The sequence below is a fragment of the Nuphar pumila genome, chromosome 15 (assembly GCF_984573655.1).
Source record: "Nuphar pumila chromosome 15, dmNupPumi1.hap1.1, whole genome shotgun sequence".
Classification (NCBI taxonomy): domain Eukaryota; kingdom Viridiplantae; phylum Streptophyta; class Magnoliopsida; order Nymphaeales; family Nymphaeaceae; genus Nuphar; species Nuphar pumila.
This window is the reverse complement of record NC_143263.1, coordinates 90,987,518-91,013,903: the sequence shown is the minus strand read 5'-3', so window position 1 is coordinate 91,013,903 and position 26,386 is coordinate 90,987,518. Positions and strand designations below refer to the sequence as shown.

Sequence of the window (26,386 nt, the reverse complement as noted above, 5' to 3'; positions counted from 1 at the left end):
AGTCATGTGCCATTTTTTTTTGGTAGAAGCTACCTTAACCTTTGTTTATCTTATAAACAGAATGTCATCCTCTTCTTTCCAAAATATTTATCCTATTGAAAAACTTGTTAAACTCTCTCCTAACTATACCAGATTACAAGTGTTTGGTTGCAAATGTTTTGTGTGTGTTGAGAATAGGTGGTTTCTAGTTTAAGTTCTTTCATATTAGAGGTTTTTTGAAATTTTGTTCTCATAAGGACTTAGATGTAATTTCTCCTTTTAGCCTCTCTCTATTTAATATAGAGAGAATCCCTAATCAAAGAGAAAACGAGTTTTCTATTCTCCAGCCGTCTCTCTCTCTCTCTCTCTCTCTCTCTCTCTCTCTCTACACACACACAGGTGGCTGTGCATCGCATCCTCTTCTACATGGTATCAAAGCCCTCGATCTCGGGAGCGTGATCAACAGGGACTGATCTTCATCAACGAATATGACTTCTTAAAATCAGATTTGGTCTTGTTTGATTGTGGAAGATCTGATAACAGATCCGGGATGTTACCCAGATCTGTCGTCAGATCTAAGGAGAAGATGTGGAGCCGTAACCCTTGAGCTCCTCATCTGGATCTCCAGCCGTGACCTGTTGTTGCCGAGTCCTGTTCCTGCCATGACGTGAGATCTTTCCTGTGTTCGTGAGTTGTCGAGTTGTGTTCCTGCTGTTTGGGAGCAGCAGAAATCTTCATTTCCTGTGTTGCCGTGATTGTTGAGTTCTTTCCTGTGCTGATTGCGTGTGATCAGAATTTTGCTGAGTTCTTTCCTGTGCTGATTACGTGTGATCAGAATTCTGCCGTGATTACAGATTTCTTTTCTGTGCTGATCGCTTGTGATCGAAATATAATTGATCTGTCTAACTGTGCCCTGAAGACTTATTGGAGATGTCGTGACTTATATGCTTGGAGAACAGCAGGTGTAGTGAATATTTGTTTTGCGACTGCATACTATCATTGGTCGTGATGTGTTTGGGCTCAGCAATGTTCGTGATTCCTGAACTTTAGTTGGTTTTTAGTTGGTTGGTTTATTTCAGAATGTGGATTTCAACAGTCGTGACTCCCTGCTGTGTCGAGTTTTTTTTTGGAAAGAAGCATGGTAGTTTAAGTTATCCTTCTGTCGTGGAAAACAGCAGGTGTGATTTCCTGCTGTGTTGAATTTTTTGTTTGTGGGCTGCTGTTTTTGTGGAAACAGCAGGTGTGATTTCCTGCTGAGTTGAAAATTCCTCTTGAACACTTGCTGTTCAAGTGAGGTAATCTGATTTTTATTTGAATAACATCTTCAGTATGGCTGAAACTTCGAAATGTGATTCCAAAATGGAACATATTGGGGAGTATAAGGCTTTTGCCAACCCCTTCTCGTATGGCTCTTCCGTAAGGTTGAATGAAACTAACTATGCCAGGTGGTCCAGAACTTTTATGATGTCGGTATCTGGACATCGTCGAAAACATATTTTGTTGGAAGGCGAACCCACTGAGAAATTGGGAAAATATGTTACTTGGGATGAAGATAATGACATAGTTATGTCATGGATCATGAATAGTGTCGAACCCCATATTGCAGATGGATTGATCTACTATAATACAGCCAAACTGATGTGGGACAATCTTCGTGATACATACTCACAAGAAACGAATGTGAGTCGTATCCTGCAAGTCGAACAGGAAATATATAATTTGCAACAGGGAGATCAGACCTTGGCCCAGTACTATGCCTCTGTCAAAGCTGTGTTTGAAAGACTTAATGCTCACAGGCCTCTTTGTTGCTCAAAGCAAAAGGATCATCAAGAACAAACCATGGTTGCTCATTTTCTTACAGGTCTTTCTTCAGATTTTTCTGTTGCAAAAGTTCAAATGTTGACTGGATCAGATGTTCTCACTCTTGCTGATGCTTACAATCGTCTGAGTAGACTTGCGATCTCTCTGCCACAATCTCAGCCTGTGACTCAGTCATCTGCTCTTGTTGTCTCATCTGGTTATGGGCGTAAAAATATTCAGAATATCAGAGGACGAGGACGTGGACGTGGTATGGGAGGCAGAGGAAAGCTTCAATGTACATTCTATGGAAAATCTGGACATTTAGAAGATCGTTGCTGGGATAAGCATGGTCGGCCAACCTCTTCTTCATCAAAGTCATATACTCCTAAAGCAAATGTTACTACTATCGAGGCAACAAATGTACAAGAGAATATCTCTGCAAATGAAAGTAGTATCACCCTTAGTCGTGCGGAATATGATGAGTTGATAGCTCTTCGACCTTTGAGTTCCACCCCTCCTGTAGCTGGTGTTGCCTATTCAACCGGAAATCATCTTCATCCGATTGATAGTAAGTGGATTATTGACTCTGATGCATTCAGACATTTGTGTGGAAATTCACGTGTTTTTTCAAATCTAAAGGATATTAAGGCTCAGTTTGGAGTCTCATTAGCCGATGGGAGCTCCTCCCCGACTGTTGGTCAGGGAAATATTTCTATATCCTCCTCATTACAGTTGAAAAATGCTCTTCATGCTCCAAACTTTCCTCAAAGTTTACTCTCTGTTAGTTGTCTTATAAAAGAACAAAACTGTAGAGTAATATTTGATCCAATGGGTTGTCATTTTCAGGATTTGCTGACGGGGAAGAAGATTGGTGGAGGCTATGAAGAAAATGGAATTTACTACCTACATCATCCAATGGGTACTGTTCATGCTGCAGTGGAACATTCATTCAGTCATGTTTAATGGCATCGTCATCTTGGTCATCCTTCATTGTCAAAGCTTCGGTCAGTCTTTCCTCAGATTCCTTCCACCACATCATTTCAGTGTGAAGCATGTCAGTTGGGCAAGTATCATCGAAGTTCGTTCTCTTCGAGTCAGAGTCAGTCTAGTAATAAAGTTTTTGAACTTCATGCAGATGTATGGAGTCCTAGTAAGATTCCTACTAGGACTCAGTGTCGTTATTATCTTGTTATTGCTGATGATTTCTCTAAGTTGTCATGGGTTTTTTTAATAAAAGAACGATCTGAAGTTCCAAGTATTATCAAATCCCTAATTCTTGAAATAAAAACTCAGTTTAAATCTATTGTCAAGATTGTTCGCACTGATAATGCTCTCGAGTTTAAATCAAAAGGTCTGTTACAATTTTACCAAGATCATGGCATCCAACCCCAAACTTCATGTGCCTATTCATCTCAACAAAATGAGGTGGCTGAGCGAAAACATCGGCACCTGCTTGATGTTGCCAGGACCATTATGATTCAATCCAATGTTCCTGCGTTATACTGGGGTGATGCGATTACCGCTTGCTATCTGATCAACCGCATGCCTTCGTCTTCTGTGGGTGATCAAATTCCATTACATATCCTAAAACCTAATGCCCCACTTTTTTCTTTCTCACCAAAAATATTTGGATGTGTTTGTTTTGTACACAAACTTGGCCCTGACCGTGATAAATTAGCTGCTCAAGCTACAAAATGCATATTTATAGGTTATCCAAAAAATCAAAAGGGCTATCGATGTTATGATCCTATTTCTCGCCGAGAGTATGTCAGTGCGGATGTATCTTTCTTGGAATCCTCTCCATATTACTCTATTTTTGGTTCTCCGCTGCAGGTTGATCCAGTTGAGTCTTTTCCATTGCCTATACCTCCTTTTCCTTTGGAATTTGTGCCCTCATTACCGAACCAAACTTCATCCTCTTCCAGATTTAATAATCCTCCATTGGTATATGTGCGTAGAGCTCCACTTCCGCAAGAGCCTTCATCTTCTTCTTCTCCTGAGGTAAGTTCTACTGACAATAGTGATCTTCAGGATGATGATAACAGGCCTATTGCTCTACGAAAGGGGACACGAAAATGTACCTTATATCCCATATCTCATTTGTCTCCCATGCCAGAATTGGACATCAGATGAAGTCTTTTATTTCAGCCTTATCTGCTGAAACTATTCCTTTGAACTATCAACAGGCAGAACTTGATAATCGCTGGAAGCTGGCTATGCAAGAAGAAATGAATGCTTTAGTATCTCAGCAAACCTGAGATCTAGTTGATTCCCCAGCAGATGCTGACATTATTGGATGTAAATGGGTATATACAATAAAGTACAAATCTAATGGTTTTATTGAAAGGTACAAGGCCAGATTAGTAGCGAAAGGGTATACTTAGACATATGGTATTGACTTCTTTGAAACTTTTTCTCCTGTTGCACAGATGGGTACCATCCGTCTTGTTCTCTCAGTAGTTGTTCAGCATGGTTCGAGCTTGTGCCAATTAGATGTGAAAAATACATTTCTATATGGGGATCTATCTGAGACCGTTTACATGCAACAACCTCCAGGATTCGAGGTTGAGGGGGAGTGTCAGAAGGTGTGTAGATTGAGAAAGGCGATTTATGGCTTGAAACAAAGTCCTCGTGCATGGTTTCAAAAGTTGTTTGAAGTGATGTCAAGCTTTGGCTTTAATAGATCAGCAGCAGATCATACACTTTTTATAAAGAAAACTAGCTCTGGCATAGTTGTTATGGTGGTATATGTGGATGACATCATTCTTACAGGAGATGATGTGAAAGCTATTGAAGCCACAAAGGCTCATCTTCAAAAACACTTTGTTACAAAAGACCTTGGTTCACTCAGGTATTTTCTGGGTATAGAAGTTGCTAGGAGCCGTGAAAGGATGGTTTTGTATCAACGGAAGTATGTTCTTGACTTATTAAAGGAAACGAGCATGTTGGGAGCTAAACTAGCAAATATTCCCATGGATCATAAAGTTCAGTTGTTTGAAGAAGGGTCAAAACCAGTTGATAGCAAAAGCTATCGCTCCCTAGTAGGGAAGTTATTATATGTAACTGTGACCAGGCCGGATATTGCTTTAGCAGTAAGCAAAGTTAGCCAGTTTATGGACAAACCAACTGAGGTACACTGGAATGCAGCCATAATGATTCTCAGATATCTAAAATCCTCTCCTGGAAAAGGGTTATTGTTCAGGAAAGGTGGAACTCTGGAGATAGTAGCCTATTATGATGCTGACTATGCTGGATCTGTAGTAGATAGAAAATCTACCACAGGATTCTGTGTGTTTTTGGGAGACAACTTTATTTCATGGAGAAGTAAGAAACAAAATGTGGTTTCCAGGTCGAGTGCAGAATCAGAATATCGGGCTATGGCCCAAACAGCTGCTGAATTGATGTGGGTTCGCACTGTTCTTCATGATCTCCAGGTGAAGGTTTCCTCTCCAATGACCATGATGTGCGATAACAAAGCGGCAACATATATAGCAAACAATCCTGTCTTTCATGAGAGAACAAAGCACATTGAGGTTGATTGCCACTATGTAAGAAATATGATTCAAGCTGGTCATATCACTACCAAATACCTAAAGTCAGAAGACCAAGTTGCAGATATGTTTACAAAGCCTCTTGCTAGGCCAAATTTCTCAAAATGTTGTGACAAGCTGAGCATGATTGATATCTATGCTCCAGCTTGAGGGGGAGTGTTGAGAATAGGTGGTTTCTAGTTTAAGTTCTTTCATATTAGAGGTTTTTTGAAATTTTGTTCTCATAAGGACTTAGATGTAATTTCTCCTTTTAGCCTCTCTCTATTTAATATAGAGAGAAGCCCTAATCAAAGAGAAAACGAGTTTTCTATTCTCCAGCCGTCCGTCTCTCTCTCTCTCTCTCTCTCTACACACACACAGGTGGTTGTGCATCACATCCTCTTCTACAGTGTGAACCAACAAAAATGACATTTTCTCCTAGAGCTATTTCGTGTGCTTTTTTTGGTTATGTTGATAACCAAAAAGGATATCATTGTTATGATCCTAACAATGAAAAATTGTAAATTTCTAGAAATGTAACCATTTTGGAAAAAAATATCTTTTTGATAAAGAGCAAACTAAGGAAGTAATTGAGTACTCATTCTTATTTGATCTTGGTTCCAATCAAGATGTTGATGATTGTGATTGTGAATATGCCTTTGAAAATATTATTGAATCAAGAAATAGTGAGCCTCCTGATGAAGAATCTCATGATGATCAAATTTGTATACAATATTCTAGACAGGGACATCAAAAACCACCATGTGCACATGAAAATTTTTCCAACTTGAGTGAAGAACTGGAAACTAAGAAATTCTCTAGAGTTTCACAACCTCCATCAAAATTTGTATCTTATGACTATTTTTCTTCCAAGTATCAAGCATGCGTAACCCTATTATATAGAACCCATATTTTATGATTAGACCAAAGATCACTCTGAATGGGTTAAAGCCATAAGGGTAGAACTAGATGCATTAGAAATAACTCATACTTGGTCTATTCAAGATCTTCCACAAGAAAAAAACCCATAGATTGTAGATGGGTATATAAGATAAAAACCAAGAGTGATGTGACCCTTGAGAGATACAAAGTCAAGTTAGTCGCCAAAGGGTATGCACAAGAATATGATATAGACAACCTGTTGCTCGAATGACCACAATTAGAACCCTCATTACAGTTGCTTCAATTAAAAATTGTCTCATATATCAAATGGGTGTTAAAAATGCCTTTTTAAATGACAATCTTGTAGAAAAAGTGTACATGGAGGCACCTCCTAGTATGAGAATACCTCAAAAGAAGGCTCTTCGTCTAGAAACAGGCATTCTATGGCCTAAAACAAACTCTCAAAACTTGGTATGATAAATTTAGTGATGTCATGCTTAATATTTGCTTTAGATCTTGTTTGACTGACATTGCTTTTTTTGTTAAGAATTTTGATGCATGACATCTTAATTTTCTATGTTGATGATATGATAATCACTGGAGGAGATATACATGGAGTTTTTAATATTAAAAATATTCTTAAAATTGGTTTTGAAACGACTGATTTGAGTTTTTTTATAATACTTTCTAGGAATAGAGGTTGTTTGTACACCTAGAGGGTATTTATTATCTCAGTCTAAGTTTGTTTATGATATTGTTCTCAGGTTTGGAATATCAGATAACAAAAATGTTGACACTCTTGAAGTAACGAATGTCAAAATGAAAATTGATGATGGGGAGCCTCTGGATGATCCAACTCTTTATCAACAGCTTATCGGAGCGCTCTCTTACTTAACTATTACTAGACCTGATATAGCACACATTGTACACACAGCTAGTTTGTTTCAGCACGCTCCCACATCTATTCACATGAAAGTTGTTTTGTATATTATTAAATATCTAAGAAATTCAATTTTTAGAGGATTATTTATGTCTTCCTCGTCTAGTACAGACGTTGATTTGCCTTATGTCACATTTGAGTACCAGCTGGCGGATTTCTTTACCAAACCTCTCTCTGCTCAATAGGTTTCATTTCCTCTTAGGCAAACTTTCGGTCATCGTACCGTAAGTTTGAAGGGGAGTGTTAAATTGTATATGCATAAAACTGTATATATATATATATTATTATATAGTATATATATATAGACAAAAATATACATATATATAAGAAGGTTGGACCAAGTTAACAAGTGTTGTCTAGCCGTGTAAGAAAATGGTGGTCTTCCACAAATGCACTTGAATCCACTAAAAGAATGTCTAAAAAGACACTTCAACCAAACCCATAAAAGGGTATAAAAGAAAGAACACAACAATAAATAGAGCTCTCCCAAAAGAGTGTTGGACTCTAGTCCTATTAGAATATGAATTGGATATGGATCCGATAAAGGATCCATATCCATTCACGAGTTTTGTTTTGTACTCTAATGTAACATGTGCAACTAATGCAGGGCACTTTTGTCTTTGTAAAAAGCCATTAAGGAGAATAGTGGCTGCCGATTCCAAACAGAGAAAAGAAAATCCGTGCTTTCTCTCTCCCTCTCCTTTTCCTTTCCCGAGTTATGCAGGGGTTTTAACATGGTATCAGAGCAGCGGCGACAACCCTGGGCATAAAGGTGTCTTCTTCGAGAACGCGAAAGGATCTGCACCTTTTGGCCACGCCTGCTCCTCTGCAAGTCGACCTTGTGCCTCTCTGTCACGCCTGCTACCTTCTGCGACTCTCTGTCACGCCTGCTACTCCAGCGACTCTCTGTCACACCTGCTATCTTCTGTAAGTGCAGACGAGTTCACAAAAGCCGAGCCCAAGAGCCGAGTTTCTTCAATCATCTTCAGTCGAGCCCAAAAAGGTGAGTTCAACCCTGTGCATCTCTGTCACGCCTGCTACTACCTGCGCCTCTCTGTCACGCCTGCTGTCTTCTGCGACAGATACTGGAATCTGTCTATCACGCATGTTGTCTTCTGCTACTTCAGACGAGTTCACAAAAGCCGAACCCAAGAGTCGAGTTCCTTCAGCAGAAACAACTTGTTTTTGCTGAGAAAAGTCTATTTTTTGTCTTCTAAACAGGTCTTTTTCTCTTCTTATCTTATCTCACTTGTTTTTGCTGTCTTTCATTTTTGCCCCATCATCTCCCAACTGTGTCATTGTCGTGACATTGTCTTTCTCTGTGCCGATTTCTGCCAACTGTGTCAGTCCAGTTTCAGCCACTAGTGTCATTTTGTAGGGTCATTTTGTCAAAAAAAAAAGAAGAAGGGACTGTCAACAAGTCTACAAATGGATACTTCATTCAATTCAGGCCTTTCTTCCAGTTTTCTGGGGCAGCTAGTTTCGGAAAAGCTAACTACAAACAACTATCTGACTTGGAAAAGGCAAATTGCTCCTTTTATTCGTAGTCAAGATCTTTCAGGTCACTTGGATGGCTCCACCCCAATGCCTCCAGAATTTTTCACAACCGAAGCCAAAGAGGATGGAGGATCGCAGAATATTATTCGCAACCCTGCATTTGTTACTTGGATGAAGCGTGATCAGGCCCTCGTCGCGTACATCACTTCCACATTGTCACAAGAAGTATTGATTTCCATTCCTGATGATTGCACATCCAAAGTTTTGTGGGAGGCTTTAGCTCAGACCTACTCTCAGATATCAAAGGCTAAAGTGTTGTTTCTTAAACGTGAATTTCAGATGTTAAAAAAGGGGGCAATGAGCATTATTGAATTCTTAAATCAAGTCAAAAGCATCACAGATCAATTAGCCATGGTTGGGTATCCAGTGTCAGATAAAGAAAAGGTACAACAGACACTGAATGCATTGGGTTCAGAATATCATGTTCTTGTTACATCCTTATTATGCTTGCCTACGTTGCTCAGCTTTGAGGAATTACGCGCCAAACTCTTTCAGTATGAGATGACATTGAAAAGCATGTCTGAAGCTCCAACAGGACAATCATCTACGCATGAGGTTCTTGCCACAGGGGTGATAGCTGATCGACCACGAGAAGGACGTGGCAGAGGCAAGGGAAATCCAATCCAGGGTGGACGTGGGTTACTACCTATACCAAATTCCACTGTTAGTTTTTCAAAGAATGTTCCCACATGCTATCAGTGTAACAAACGAGGTCACATCAAAGTTAACTGTTGGTTCAACCCACAAAATCGAAATAGAATGCAAAACACTAGAAATGTTGGTACATCAGGAACTGCAGGTACATTTCGGGTCAGTGATGATGCTAAGGATCTTCTACTATCTGCAATGGCCAGCTTGAATATGAAGCAAAATGATGATGGAATATGGTATGTTGACTCTGGGGCAGCAACCCATGTGACTGGCAATGCAGGTAAGTTCTCTACTTTGACTCCCTATTTTGGAAAATCTAATATTGTAACTGGAGATGGGACTCACCACCCTATTTCAAACATAGGCAACGTTCTCATTCCTTTGTCTAAGTCATCTATTCATTTATCTGATGTTGTTCATGCACCAAATATAAAGAAAAATATTGTCTCTGTTTCTAAGCTTGTTGATTCTACCAATTCATCTGTGGAATTTACTCCTACTTCTGTCTTTGTCAAGGATCTTCAAACGAAGGAGATGTTCGCTAAAGGAGAGCAACGTGGAGACATGTATGTCTTTAATGAAGATCCTGCCTCCAGTATCATGAAGCCCAAGTCTGATCCCGTCTCTAAAAGCGTCCTAAGTACATCCAAATGCAATAAGTCAGATCTCTGGCATTCTCGTCTTGGTCATTGTAGTCAAGTCTTTATTGAAAAATTAGTGTATAATGGTTTTCTTTCAGAGTCTATTTCACCTTCATTGAAGGATAAAATATGTCCCAGTTGTCAGGTTTGCAAAAGTCATGTACTTCATTTTCATCAAATAAATAAAAGAGTCTCCATGCCCTTTGAGATGATATGTTCAGATGTTTAGGGCCCAGCCTCCAATCCTTCTTCTTCTGGAAGTAAATATTATGTATCTTTTATTGACAGTTTCTCTCGTTTTACCTGGATATTCTTTATAAAACACAAATCAGAGGTTTTTCTCATTTTTCGTCACTTTCATGCCTATGTTAAAAATCAATTCTCCCAAAATATTCAAATTCTCCAATGTGATGGACGTGGTGAGTATTCCTCCAAAGAATTTTTAGATTTTCTCCAAAATAATGGGATGCATCGTAGAGTTTATTGCCCGTACACTCCAAAACAAAATGGAATTGCTGAACGTAAACACAGACATATTGTGGAAAGTGCAATGAGTATGATACATGGGAGTAACTTACCCATTAGTCTTTGGACTGAAGCTTTTCACACTGCCACTCATGTGATAAATCATCTTCCTACGCCTATTCTTGAAAATCAATCTCCCTATTATGTTCTCTTTGGTGCACATCCCGATTATAATGAGTTACGAGTTTTTGGATGCACATGTTATGTACATATTGACAAATCCATGAGGACTAAGTTCCAGGACAAAGCCTCTATTTGCCAATTTGTAGGTTATGCAGATGAACACAAGGGTTACAGGTGCTATGATCCCGTCAATAAAAAGATAAGAATTTCCAGAAATGTTGTTTTTGATGAAAATAGTTTTATGGGAAAAGAAGCAGACGTCAATCGTGAACGTATTGGTGCAGTTGCTGATTGGTATGACCTATGGCTTAGTGCTGAACTTATTTCACAAACTGCCGAACATACTACTTTGACCCCTGAAAGCACACATGGTGAGACGGTTTCGGATGATGCATCACAAACAGAATGTCTGAGATACAAAGGTAATGTGTATACCAGGAGACCCAGAGAGCGAACAAATGTACCTGCTGAAGAACACATTGCATTGTCTGATAACAGAGAAGCACCAAGAAGATCAGGCAGGATAAGGCATCCAATTGAAAAATGGGTTAGTTATGACAACTTTTCTATGGACTTTCAAATTTTCCTATCCAAGATTGAAAAACACGATGAACCACTTGGTTTTCATCAAGCTATCCAATCCAGCAAATGGATTGAAGCGATGAATGAGGAAATTGAGGCGCTTCACGAGTGTCAAACATGGGAGATGGTCGTCTTCAAGATAAAAATGTTGTTGGTTGCAAATGGGTATATAAAATTAAATATAAACCGGATGGTAGTATTGAACGGTACAAGGCATGTCTTGTAGCCAAGGGTTTCACTCAAGAATATGGTCAGGATTATGATGAGACATTCAGCCCAGTGGTAAAAATGGGAACTATTCGTATTATTCTTGGTTTGGCAATTGAACATGGTTGGACCCTTAGTCAGCTTGATGTTAAGAATGCATTCCTTCATGGGGACTTAAAAGAAGAGGTTTACATGGAGCAACCTCAAGGTTATGCAGAGAGAGACACAAAAGAATATGTATGCAAATTAACCAGAGCCTTGTATGGTTTGAAGCAAGCTTCTAGGTCATGGTTTGAAAGCTTTTCCTTAGAAATTCAGAAACATGGTTTCTTTCGTTCCCAACTTGACCATTCTTTGTTTATATACATGAATAGTACCACTGTAGTTTTCTTACTCATATATGCTATGTCACATGGGTGCGGGTGCGGGTGCGGGTGCGACACGGGTGCGGCGCAATTTCAAAAATTTTGGACACGGGGACTCGGCTATATATATATATATTAAAATATATATATATATATATATATATATATATATATATATATATATAAGACTCGGTCAAAGTTGTGCCCATTAGGGGACAGGTGATGAGTTGTGAAGGCATTCTGTACACTTTCTTCATACAGGAATAATTCACTTTTGGGCACTTTCTTCATACACTGTAATAATTCACTTTCTTCATGCAGGAAAAAACCACAAAAACTTGAGTTGTGCCCATTCTGTACTTAAAACTTGAAAGTGTACAGGTTTTTTAGTTGTGATGGGTTTTTTTCCTTACAGCTGTAGCCCAGAAAATTTAAAAAAAAAAATTCAAAAAATTTGTTTTTCCAAAAAATGGACCAAAATGACCCTGGGTGTGTTGACCGCACCCAGGGTCGGGTTGACCGAGTCCGAGCCGCACCCGTGTCGGTGCGTGTCGACGCGGGTGCGGCGACCTTGGAGCCGAGTCCGTGTGACATAGCATATATGTTGATGATATTGTGATCACTGGTAATGCTCCAGACCACATTCAACAAATTAAAGCTTTGTTGAGTATGTTGTTCAAAATGAAAGATCTTGGGGAACTGAGATATTTTCTTGGTGTAGAGGTGGACAGACAAGATGAAAAAATGTCATTAACTCAACACAAATACACTCTTGATCTTCTGGCTAAAGTAGAAATAACAGATTGTAAACCTCTACCCACACCTAGTGTTGTCAACCAAAAGCTCAGTATTTGTGATGGTGAGTTATATCCTGATGCAGTTAAATATCGCAGTTTAGTGGGTATGTTGCAATACATTACTTTTACTCGACCAGACATTGTATATTTTGTTAATCAAGTGTCTCAATTCATGCATGAACCAAAGACTGGTCACATGGATGATGTTAAACGCATCCTTCGCTATCTAAAAGGAACGGTGGGTGACGGAGTCATATATATTCAATCTTTATGGAAGACACCAAAACATGACATATTGGCCTATACAGATGCAGACTGGACAGGAGATCAAGATGAGAGGAGATCTGTTTCAGGATACTGTGTTTTCATTGGGAGAAATCTTGTCTCATGGAGTAGCAAAAAACAGAAGGTTGTGGCAAGATCTAGCACAGAGGCAGAATATAGATCTATGGCAGCTGCCACAGCAGAAGTGACCTGGATTAGGCATCTACTTACAGAGATGGGAGAGGATATCTCAAATTCGACACTTATGTGTGATAATAGAAGTGCTATACAAATTGCATTCAACACTATTCATCACAGTCGGACTAAGCATATTGAGATTGATAAACATTTCATCAGACAAAAGATAGCAGACAAAGAGATTGAACCAGTTTATGTGCCTTCAGAAGACCAAGCTGCCGATATGTTTACCAAAGGTCTTACAAGTCAATGTTTCTGGTATCTGAAGAACAAGTTGCACATGGTTCACTCCCATGCACAACTTGAGGGAGGGTATTAGAATATGAATTGGATATGGATCCGATAAAGGATCCATATCCATTCACGAGTTTTGTTTTGTACTCTAATGTAACATGTGCAACTAATGCAGGGCACTTTTGTCTTTGTAAAATGATTGTAAACTATGCAACACGGACTCGGCTAAAGGGTTGCCGCACCCGAGTCGACACGCCCCGACACGGGTGCAGACTCGGGTGCGGCTTCGGACTCGGTCAATGCCGAGTCTGACTCGGTCAATGCCGAGTCCGACTCGGTCAATGCCGAGTCCGACTCGGTCAACGAGTCGAGGCCGAGTCCGTCGACATTTTGGACTCGGTCAACTTTGACCGAGTCCAAAAATGTCCATTTCGAGTTTTAAATTATGTTTTGGATCCGGGTCGGGTCGGGTCCAAACCCGACCCAGATCCAAATTTTTTTGGCAGCCGAACCCTAAAAGGGGTTTATCGAGAGGGAGAGGGGCTTACCCTCTCGATTTTGCCTCTCCCCCTCAGCCCCTACAGCTTTCTCTTGCACCCACGCCGGCGATCCAGACTCCGGCGACGGTACCCACAGGCAGCCACTGTCTCCCCCTCCGTCAGATATGTCGACCCTCCTGCACCCTTTGCTCGTAGCCTCCCTCCTTGCACCCTTTGCTCGCAGAAGAGGGGCTCGCCCCCCCTCCCTGCACCCTCTGCTCGTAGAAGAGGGGCTCGGCCCCTCCATGCTTCCCTGTTTTCGCAGGGGAGGGGCTCGGCCCCTCCCTGTGCTTCCCATTCATAAAGGAGGGGCTCGGCCCCCCTCCCTGCACCCTATGCTCGCAGAAGAGGGGCTCGGCCCCTCCATGCTTCCCTGTTTTCGCAAGGGAGGGGCTCGGCCCCTCCCTGTGCTTCCAATTCATAGAGGAGGGGCTCGCCCCCCCTCCCTGCACCCTCTGCTCGCAGAAGAGGGGCTCGGCCCCTCCATGCTTCCCTGTTTTCGCAGGGGAGGGGCTCGGCCCCTCCCTGTGCTTCCGATTCATAGAGGAGGGGCTCGCCCCCCCCTCCCTGCACCCTCTGCTCGCAGAAGAGGGGCTCGGCCCCTCCATGCTTCCCTGTTTTCGCAGGGGAGGGGCTCGGCCCCTCCCTGTGCTTCCGATTCATAGAGGAGGGGCTCGGCCCCCCTCCCTGCACCCTCTGCTCGCAGAAGAGGGGCTCGGCCCCTCCATGCTTCCCTGTTTTCGCAGGGGAGGGGCTCGGCCCCTCCCTGTGCTTCTGATTCATAGAGGAGGGGCTCGCCCCCCCTCCCTGCACCCTCTGCTCGCAGAAGAGGGGCTCGGCCCCTCCATGCTTCCCTGTTTTCGCAGGGGAGGGGCTCGGCCCCTCCCTGTGCTTCCGATTCATAGAGGAGGGGCTCGCCCCCCCTCCCTGCACCCTCTGCTCGCAGAAGAGGGACTCGGCCCCTCCATGCTTACCTGTTTTCGCAGGGGAGGGGCTCGGCCCCTCCCTGTGCTTCCGATTCATAGAGGTAGTGTTTATTAACTTTATTTTATTTACTTATTTTCTTTTCAGTTTTCACTTTTCAGATATAATGGCGAGTTCTAGCGGTAGTGTCAATACATTTGGTTCAAGTTCTAACCCTGAATTAGAAGTTTCTCAACCACTTTGGAGGCTTGTGACAAAAGGGATAAAAGCTAGTAGTGGTGGTGGTGGGAATGTGCAGTTTCATTGTAATCTATGTAAGATTGCTTTCACAGGTTCTTATACGCGTGTGAAAGCACATCTTTTGCATATTCGTGGTCAAGGAATTAGAGCATGTTCTGGGGTTGACAAAGACATGTTAAAGCAATTAAAAAAAGAACAAGAGGAAGCTGAAAAGAAGAAAATTGCAGAGATGAAAAGCGATTCGATTAATTTGTCTTTTTCTACTGCTAGTGATATACAAGAAGAGCTTTTAAAGAAAAGAAAGATGAAAAGCAATAAAACAATACAAGCGTCATTCAAAAACATGGCAAGAGCAGAAATTGATAAAAAGATTGGTCGATTCTTTTACTCAAGCTCAATTCCTTTTAATGTAGCTAGAAGTCCATACTGGAAAGATATGATTACATCTTTGGCTAATTGCAATTTGAGTGGTTATGTGCCTCCTAGTTCAGAAAAACTAAGAACAGTCATTCTTGCAGAGGAAAAAAATAGAATTGAAGACTTGCTAGAGACCCAAAAATTTGCATGGAAACGACATGGAGTGTCGATTGTTTCTGATGGGTGGACTGATATACAAAGGCGACCACTGATAAACTTCATTGCTTACTCACTTAATGGGCCAATCTTTTTGAAGACTGTTGATGCATCTGGAGAGTATAAAGATGCTGAATATTTAAAGAGATTATTTGTTGAAGTGATAAAAGAAGTGGGTGAAGAAAGTGTGGTGCAAATCATTACTGACAATGCTCCAGTTTGCAGTCGTGCAGGAATGAATTTGGCAAGTGAAGATACATATTCACATATTTTTTGGACACCTTGTACAGCACACAGTTTAAATTTGGCACTTAAGAGTATATGCAATCCATCATAAGATGATGCACATGCACATGAAATGTGCTTATGGATTGAGGAAATAGAGCATAATGTTCGAAATATTAGAAATTTTGTTGTAAACCATTATCATGCCCTTTCTATATTTAATAGGCATTCTGATCTCAAGTTACTGAAAGTTGCTGAAACTCGTTTTGCTTCTCTCATTGTTATGATAAAAAGAATTAAGCAACTCAAGAATGCATTGATGATGATGGTGGCTGATCAAGATTGGGATTTTTATCGTACTGAAGATGATGTCAAGGCTCAAGCTATCAAAAAATGCATCTGTGATGATTTTTGGTGGGATAAAATTACATATTTTGTTGAATTTACAGAGCCTATTTGGGAAATGCTGAGAGAAGTTGACAGAAATGTACCCATGCTTCATAGAATTTATGAAATGTGGGACAATATGATTGAAAAAGTTCAAAGTATCATTTTTAAACATGAGAAGAAAGATATTGCACTTGATGATTCAGAAATTTACAATCATGTACATTCAGTTTTAGTGAGAAGATGGAATAAAAGCAATACACCTTTGCATTGCATGGCACACTCTCTCAATCCAAAATACTATGCAAAAAAATGGTTGACAGCAGGTGTTGGTCGTGTTTCTCCAAATGAAGATCCTGAGATATCAAGAAATAGAATGATATATTTGGGAAGACTTTTTAATGATCCTCACATGTTTAAGGTTGTAAATAGTGAGTTTGGCAAGTTTTCTACTGGGAGATTTGATTCTTTAGCAGCACTTGTGGCAAGGGACGAGGAAGATCCCCTTAATTGGTGGGCAACATATGGATCAGAGACACCAAATCTGCAACGTCTTGCAATGAAGTTGTTATCCCAACCTGCTACATCATCTTGTTATGAAAGAAATTGGAGTACACATACTCAAATTCACAACATTAAAAGAAACAAACTCACTAGTAAAAGAGCAGAGGATTTGGTATATGTTCACTCAAATCTACGATTAATTTCTCGCCGCACCAAAGAAGAGTATAGGTACTTTTTTTTCTTTGTATTCAAAGTTTGTATTTAAATATTTGTATTCAAAGTTTTAAGTTAGATACTAATATAGTGATTTTTTGATGCTGTTGTGGACCATCCAAGAATTGGGATGTAAATCCCGAAGATTTTGACTTGGAGGGAGAACATAATTTACATACTCTCAACATGGACTACCTCGATCCTGTTTTTCCTTCTAATTCAGACGATGAGGCAGATTTATGATAAGTTTTGTTGTTTATCACACTCACAAGCTTCTTTATGTGTTATATTTTGGTAAGTTTGTGTTGTTAAGAATTGCTTTTTTTTGCTTTAAAATTTACAATCTTTATATGTTAATTTATTGTTATATATATAATTATAATATTTAAAATATATATATTTATAATATATATTTTTTAATATATATATATATAGCCGAGTCCCCGTGTCCAAATTTTTTGGAATTGCGCCGCACCCGTGTCGCACCCGCACCCGCACCCACACCCATGTGACATAGATTGTAACCCTATTAAGACTAATGAAGTATTACTGCAGCCATTAAGGAGAATAGTGGCTGTCGATTCCAAACAGAGAAAAGAAAATTCGTGCTTTCTCTCTCCCTCTCCTTTTCCTTTCCCGAGTTATGCAGGGGTTTAACAAGTCCAACGGCTCTTAATGTAGCCGTTGGACTAGAGTCCAACTGCTAGACTCTTAGTCAAGTTCTAACTAGAACTTCACTAAGTTTCATAGCTAGTTCAATGTGAACTAGATATGAAAATAAATAAACTAAAGAAAAAAAAACAATAATATATATAATAATATTATATTATTATTATATATATGTTACATTACACTTTACATTTTAACAAGCCGTTGGGTTTTGTCCTCTCTCTCTTCTTAGTCTTTTTTCTATCCCTCTTGTCTATATAAATAGGAGTTCATCCCCCTTGTAATTGTAATGCTTCTTGCATACTTGTTCTTCAATAAATATATTATTTTTTTATCCTTTGTGTATGCCCTTGGTAGCACTTGTGATTGTGCTCTTAGTAGCATTTGTGATTGTGTCCTTGGTGGCATTTGTGCTTGTGCATTTTGCACTTGTTGGTCGAGACTTTGTTCGTGTTTGAAGGTGCTCCACCTATCTTTACAATGAGCACTTGAACGTATTGAAAACTATGGCAATATTTCCACCCAGATAAAGTCTTAACACTGTTTGTAGCATATGTTGTCTGATCCTTTTCTGCGCTAATATCAATCTGTTCCTGCCAGTGTTTCCAGTCTCACTTTAACTTTAGTCATACAGATTTGTTTCTTCATACCACTTTCCCAACATTATTGGAATGATTCACAAAAAACAGCATGAACAAATCAAAGCATCTTCTAGAAATACATCTATATCCAGATTGAGAACTTTAAACTTAGAAAAAGTATTTCCTCTTGTGCTCAAGATGAGTGTGTGCATGCATGTGCGTAACAGTGTGGCAGGAGGGAGTTGGGTGTAGAGAGAGGATGAGAATAGTTAATCCGTGCACACTTACAAGGTTTATCTCCTTCTTGGAGTGCCAGAAGTCGTCCATGATGGTATATTAAGTTTGTATTGCCTGGCATTGTTCACAAAACGTGTCATTGAAGCCTAAGTCAGAAGTGTAATCTTGAAGCATTTTTTGTAATTACATATGAAGGTTCATAGACTGCTGCATTCTGAGGTTCAAAAATTTGCCATTGTTTCTCAAACATTACAGATGATCATCAAAATGAGAAAAGATTGAGACAGGGCAGGGGAGGGGGGCTGGTTCTAGGAAGAGCACAAATTGTGGACATGCCTGTTCCGAATCCATATGAAAGATCAAGAGCTTTTAACTTTGCCCGCAGCATGAAAATTTGAACTGCAAAAAGTCCAAACATTCCCTGAAGGTCACCAAGCTGCATGAACAGTACAAAAGTATGTAAGTACAGAGAAGCATGAACTAAACATTTTCTAGGAATAATTAAATCTTAGTGAACATTCTAGGCCACTTGTATATGATATCTAAACAGTTCAGCATAAATCCATTTTAGTGCAACATAAAAATGCCATAAATTTATGAAACCCAAGAAGCTTGCACATAAAATGTTCCTGCAAGTACAGTTTGTTAATATCATTGAAGAGAAAATCCCTAAAATATACAGATATGTCTTTGCAAATACAAATGTGTGTGTTATGTTTTTCATATATGTGTGTGTTTGTTTCGGATGAATTTTTCTATAAAATGCTGAAAGTATGCTTAGTATTTTGAATTATGTAATATGTTATTTATATATGTATGTGTTACTGTGCTTCTGTGAAAGGTTGAAAGCATGTTTTGTTGAGTTATGAATAATTGAAATATATATATATATATATATATATATATATATATATTTTGTGTGTGTGTGTACAACTATATATATGTATATTAATATATTTTGTAAAAGCATGTGTAAATTTGTAGTTGTGTAATGAAAACATCTTATTAGTAAAAAAATTAAACATATTTTTATGTATATTTTGTGTACTTTTTATATCTTAATTGGGGTACCGACTAGTCCCGCCTAGTCCTCGACTAGTCTTTTTACGGGTCTAACTACTAGGCACCGCCTAGCGCTTTTGACTACATAGATTTCATCAGTTTCAACTCAATGAGACTCGACCTAACTAGAATCGATGCAACTCCAACCTAAGTCTTTTGAACCATAATAAACGCATGCATAGATAATGGTCCAAAGGGCCTATGAGTAAAGCTAAGGAGATAGCTGTATGATGTGGCCTCATGTATCTGGCAATACACAGTTGCTTAATGTGTTTCAAGTAGACTGGTATAATGAATACTCCTACAATTTGTGCAATGATCCATAGTCGGTAGGTCTTGACAATCAAGGAGCATCTTTTCAATATCATTCCATAAGCGAACATCAAACTTTTATCTCAAATTTATGGTTGCAATGAGCAAGACATGCAAAGAAGTCACACGTAAAAGGTGGAGATACCTTTATCAGCAAATGTATGTGCAGCCTAACAGTTTAAACACATGCTTCTCTAAGGTAGATGCACACTGCACAGGCCTTTGCATTTAAAAAATTATCAATAAGTTTATACACTGCATATCCATATGCTACTATAACCATGCAGACCTTTGATGTCTGAAGGATAACTTACATTCATAAAGCAGACAAATATTGTGATTTGTTTCAATATACTATACTAAAAAAAAGTAGAGAAAAAGCCCACTGCATATTAATTGTATTACATGGTTACCTTCATAAACTTTGCTCGCCCGAAAAATTCTTCCTGCTTGAATCTTGATGTTCTAACAAAACGTGAAACATATGTCGCCTTTCCATCCTTAATCCGCAAGCCATGCACCATTCTGTAAACACATTTGGAAATAACTGAACTCAAGATCATGCTGCCTAGTGCAACAAAAACCTGTATTCATGACTAAAACACCCTTCCGGTGTCAACAAGGAATATACCAAGAGGCTACGAAATGGACAAGACTAATAATCCAGTTAGAAGCAGGCAGTGTGAAAAGCATGCCTGACCAAAAGTCAATATTGCAGACAATATTTTTTGAAAAGTTGAAATTAATTAAAATACCTTCAATTAGAAATGGGCATCAGCCCAATAGGCCTGGGCCTTCATTTTAGTCCCAACCCCAGCCTGAATATATAATATATAGATATAGATATAGATATAGATAGTCACAGATATCGGCGATATTTTGAAAATATCGCGATATTATCACAAGAGTATTGTGATATTATCAATTAGTTTTAGATTTTTATTTTATTTTTTACATTTTAAATATGTTTTCTTCTTTGTTTTACATTTTCTACTTATTTCTTTTATCATTTATGTATTTTTGTCTAAACATGATATTTTCTTACTTATTTTTGTAATTTTTTAAACCCTGAGATTTTCCCGAGATTTATCACCAAACCTATAATATTGCGAGAAATAGCCGATAACGCTATTTGTGACTGACATATATATATATATGTGTGTGTGTGTGTGTGTGTGTGTGTGTGTGTGTGAGAGAGAGAGAGAGAGAGAGAGAGAGAGCACTTGCCCACTCCTATCTTCAGTAGTTTTGTTATAGAAGGCACAATTTTATCGCCGTAGACAAATGTGGCACCTTCTTCACAGAGCAACATAAGGACAGGTTGGCACTTGTAATGTGACAGCTGGATAGATAGACATAGATTATCTTGACAAAAAGATAATTTATCTTAATCAAAACCAGCCAGCCGACATCCCCAACTTGGCTATCAAGAAGAATTCAAATCTTCTAAATATAAACATTCTTGTATCCTTGAATTTCAGTAAGAAAGTAAAATAATATCTAAACTTCAACTGCTAAAAATTTTCAAGTTTTGGCTTCAATCTAAAAAAATGAAGAAGGAATTAAATCATAATTACTGATGTTGTATTTACATAAATATACTTGAATATATACTTTAAAGTAAAAAATGAGTACTGAAAATTCAAATGGAAAGTCAGCATCATGTCTTATTAACAAGCAAATTGACATGGAAGTTGAGATAAATGGAAAATGAAATTCCTTGTAAAACTTAAAGCAATAAAAACTGATGAAAGAAAAATGCATTTAATCTCATTCAAAATGAAAAGAGCATCAAACATTTATTATAGATCAGCCAAGAAAAGGTAGTTATCATAGTTCCGAATCACATCATGAAGTAAATGTATCACTAACTTAGCTACAATCAGAAAATCTGCTACCACCTAATGGAAGCCATTTCTAAGGCATGCAGGTAGATAATCACTATGTTTTGAGTTTGAACACATTTTTTTGTTTTCCCCAGATCAATTTGTACCTTTCTAATACCATACCATAGATCATGGATGTAGATAAGGTTAGAAGCTAGCATGAGCGGCAATTTACTTATTCTTACAAGGAGTATGTATGATATAGAAAGAGTTACAAGGTAGCCTGAGAAGCAGCAAGCTACAGTTACAACATATGTTGTTCTTGAACCAGCATTATGGATCTCAAACTCCCAATCTTAATCGCTGATGATTATATACAGTAAAAACATGAATCAGTGGCTCAAGTTGAAGATATAAAGATGGAAGTTAGGAGGATTGTCTTAGAACTATGGAGGTCTGATTATGCTTCAGCCAGCAGCTACATCATCGTATTATGAATACAAGCACACTAGAAAAAATAATGGCCCTTATCTGCACCATACATAATTATCTCTCAACAAGTTCAATAACTGAGATGTGCTCAAGCAAATATAACCAATTGATAGAATAAAAAATCACTGTGTTGTTGATTACTGGAACAAGAAAAAGAAAAAGGAATGTGTACAGTGTGGAAAGAGAAAACAGAAGAATCTAAAAAATACTGGAACTAGCACCAGTGTCATTGCTCCCCTCAATAGTACCAGATAACTCCTCATCACTTGCACAAAACAAAGACTTAGCAAGGAAAAGCTAATCTCTACTGTGGGAGTGTGAAACCTTCTTCAACTCTGTTATCCAGAGGTGAAGAAACTCAGTCAAGAATAAAATTGTGCGGTCATCATAAAGCTTGGCTCAAAACATAAATCTTGAAACATCAGAAAACAAAAGGCCCGCTTCCTGTACACTTTCTACTTGTGGCTACACTCTCAGGTAGAAACCATTCATACACACTTCATAGGAAAATGTTAATATGACAAAAACACAAGGAATTACATTCTGACATTCAAATCAAAGATATTAACAAATAATAGCAAGATCTTCAAAAAAGAAATCCTAGAAATGAGCTGAAAAAGCAAACAATTATGATTTATACATTAACAAGTAGTCAGCTAAAATTGATATATTCCGATTCTCCAGTTCCCAGTGGAGAAGGGAGAAGTAACAACTTGGTCTCTCTATAGGTGACAATAATGCTTATCAACATAATTGGCAATATACAACCAACCAAGCGAATGAAGGTACAATTTCTCTTAACACAATAAACCACCTAACATCCAAATAGTCCATATCCTGTAAAGCCACAGATAGTTCAACTTTTTTTGCAAAAATAATCCTTTTGAGTCATCAAGACTAGTTTAAAGAGGCCAGAATTACATCAGCCATGAATTTGAGTCATCTTGTGAGCAACTTGACGGCTGAGTTTTATACACATACATAATATGTGATGACCATCCGCTCATTCTTGCAACTCAGAATAACCCATCCAATTCAGCTGGACAAACAGTAAAAAATAAAAGACTTCCAACTCAGAGGTAACTTCATTCAGAGCTTGTTAAGAAGTCATGCATGTATAGAAATCATTGAGAGGAAAAATTTAGAACTTGTCTAAGTAATTAACCAAATTTTAGCAAAGATCGAAACAGCCACTGAATGGCATATTCAACAAGCACACCAACTTTACAAACCCAGTAAGTCACATGTATAAACAAATTAAGAATAAAGAGGATAACACGCACCCGTCTCCATCGAACCTGCGTACAACCAAAACAATATCAGAATTTAGGAATAAATGCACTCGTCCGAAAAGTAAAAATTAACAAAAGAAACCTTGAAAAGATATACTAAAACAAGAGAAAGAAATTGCCAGTTCAGTTGATAACAAAACCAGTTCATAAGCTGTGCCAAAAGTCTCATTGCAAAAGAACAGATCGTATTCTCTTTTCTTTTTTTACCCTTAAACTACTTGCACGAGAAAATTCTCGCAAGGGGGTGTGTGAGGTGAAAGGCAGAAGGCAACTAAAGGATGCAGTTCTGCTTTCATCGGGATCTTACTACAGCTCTTTCAAATGTCAACATAATGTTGGCTTGTAATCTAATGGCAACAAGGTGGAGAGCAATACCAGTGGTACGAGGCCAAAGGAGAGAACTTTGGATTTGGGCCAACTCTAGCAAATTCACCGTTCAAGCAATCCTGTCAAGAGAACAGTTTCTTATCATGTTGAAACGATTAACCTAATCAACGTTCAAATGCCAACTTCTCTAAAGGCAAAGAAATGTAGCTGAAATAATGAATCTGTAAAAGCGTCAAATTCAAAGAAAATCAATGGATCTTGAGAACATTCTTAACAAAATTAACCCATGATATATAGTTGCTGGGAATCCAAACTAGATGCTTAAAACGAAGTTGTGAATCAGAAAGATCATCAGGGGACAAGAAAATTTAATGTGTAGTAGATAATTTCTCATAGGTCTTAGAACCATCTGGGGAACACGTGTCATAGGCAGTTTGGTAATACCTACTAAATCCAGAGTCATCAGATTGCCCTTTTTTCTTCGCCTTTCTTCTTCTCTTTGGTATCATAGTTGGCTAGTAAAAACGCATTCAGAGAGAGAGAGAGAGAGAGAGAAATAAAAAAATCAAATTCAATAAAGAGCACCACCAACCGGAATCAAATAAATAACAAAGCTTAAAAATGCATGACAACAAAGAACAATTTGGGGGAAAAAAAGTAAAAATCTACCCACCTAAATCAAATAAAAAGAAATCCATCTTTTTTCGAGAAATGACATACAAGCTTAAATTAAAAAAAAACGCAAAAAAACAAAGAACAATTCCTCCAAGACAGGCTACAAAGAAACAAACAAATAAACAAAAAATAAAAACAACGCAGGATTCAAACCGTGCAACCTCTTTCGTGTATCATCGGAACCGAGAGTGACAACATTTAAAAAATGATCAAATTCTTAACTTCGATTGCAGAAATATAAAGAGAAAAGGACGAAGAAGAAGATTACTGTGAATGTGGAAAGAAAAATATAATATACGTACGGGGAGGGAGCCCCGGACGGTGAGGTTGTGGATAGGGGGAGTCTCGGGGACAGGGGCGTGGTTGCCGGAGAGGAAGAACTGAGGTTGATTGGTCTTGGAGCCGTGGGCGATGCGGACGGCGAGCGCCTCCACGGCGTCGATGAGCCATGAGAGCAGCCCCACCTTGGGCTTCGGCTCCACCACCACCACGCTGTCCCATCGCCCCTCTGCCCCATCCTTCCCGCCTTCCCCCATCTCTGCTCTCTCCCTCTCTCTGTTGATTACTTCCTCCTGATTTTTTTGGTTGGCTCTCTTTCTCTCCTTCTTGGGTAGGCTACTCTATTGATGGTGGCTCAGAGGATGACACTCTCTCTCTCTCTCTCTCTCTCTCTCTCTCTCTCTCTCTCTCTGTTTTCTTTGCCGTGCTTCGGATGCATAACGTGAGATGACGAAACTTGCAACGTGGAATCCATCGTTTTCGTGACATCGTTCTTAAAAATATCACTAGATCAACGGCCCGCCCACGGGGCGGGGCGGGGCGGGAGACAAGGTCTCCACCCCCGCCCCGCCTCAAGATTTTATCCTCCATCTCCGGCGGGGATGGATTTTATCCTCCACCCTTCCCCCGCCCTGCCTCAAGATTTTATCCTCCACCCCCGCCTCCATCTACGGCAGGGATGAATTTTATCCTCCACCCCGCCTTCATCCCCGTTTCATGTCCTCCATCCTCGGTTCAAAAAGTATTTTTTATATATTTTTAGTATGAATATAAATTTAAAATTATGTGGATCCAAGTTTGAAATTCTATTTTTTAACCCGATAAAACTCAGACCCAAACCCAAACCCAAACCTGGTTATTAGTTGTATGGGCGGGTCCAGATCAACCCTGACCCAGCCCTATAACATGACCCGTTGACAGCCCTAGTGTAACCAAAGCTTACTTTTTGCTGCCCCAAAAGGAGTTAAACTTTCAACATACAATCATTCTTGATAAACCACTTTTGAACACATTTTTAGACCTAAACCATAAGAAAAACCAAAGGCTATTCAAGGAAAATCAGAACTTACAATGACAGTTGCACAATTACCTTGGCCTCCCCCCTATGTGCCATCTGTACTTCCGTTCTCAGTTAAAATAGTTTCAGGTACACAAAAAGAAAAGCATATACAGTGACTTTTGGATGTGAAATTTTGAAACCATCTTTCCCATACAACAACAGACTGAGCTCCCAAACATTGAAATAGCCTTTGTTATTTAAAAAAAAAAAGGATCAAAACTGCTGAAAGTTAATCAACTAGTAGCGGTCATGCACAATAGAAATCCTTTGCATGCATTTAGGGATGGCAGTGGACAGGGGAAAGCGGGGCCCCGCCTCGCCCGTTTGGACTGGGGATGAAGGGTATGAAACGGGGATGGAGGTGGGGACAAAGGTTAAAATCCATCCCCGTCCAGGGGTGGAGGCGGGGATGGACATGCACTTTTCCCCGCCCCACCCCGTCCCCGCTTCATCCCCGCCCCGACCACTTTTCCCCGCAATATCCCTGCCCCAACCCGCCTCATCCCCGTTTGAACTGGGGATGGAGGACATGAAATGGGGTTGAAGGCGGGGGTGGAGGATAAAATCCATCTCCGACGGGGATGGAGGCGGGGGTGGAGGATAAAATCTTGAGGTGGGGCGGGGGTGGAGACCTTGTTCCCCTGCCCGCCCCACTGCCATCCCTACATGCATTAGATTTTATTCAGATATTCTC

The 26,386-nt window shown here is 39.4% G+C and overlaps 1 protein-coding gene across 1 annotated transcript in view; it reads right to left on the bottom strand.

Annotated features, from left to right (window-relative positions):
* The window catches only part of CCD1 (carotenoid cleavage dioxygenase 1), a 33,790-nt gene extending 8,776 nt beyond the window's left edge, over positions 1 to 25,014 (bottom strand). The window contains exons 1-6 of the mRNA XM_089988867.1: positions 24,656 to 25,014; positions 23,727 to 23,797; positions 23,343 to 23,357; positions 20,155 to 20,266; positions 18,704 to 18,803; positions 18,419 to 18,481 (exon numbers count right to left, since the gene is read on the bottom strand). Of these exons, the coding sequence (XP_089844993.1) occupies positions 18,419 to 18,481; positions 18,704 to 18,803; positions 20,155 to 20,266; positions 23,343 to 23,357; positions 23,727 to 23,797; positions 24,656 to 24,889 (595 nt within the window). The 5' untranslated portion in view covers positions 24,890 to 25,014. The remainder of the gene's footprint in view (positions 1 to 18,418; positions 18,482 to 18,703; positions 18,804 to 20,154; positions 20,267 to 23,342; positions 23,358 to 23,726; positions 23,798 to 24,655) is intronic.
* Between the last annotated feature and the right edge of the window lie 1,372 nt (positions 25,015 to 26,386).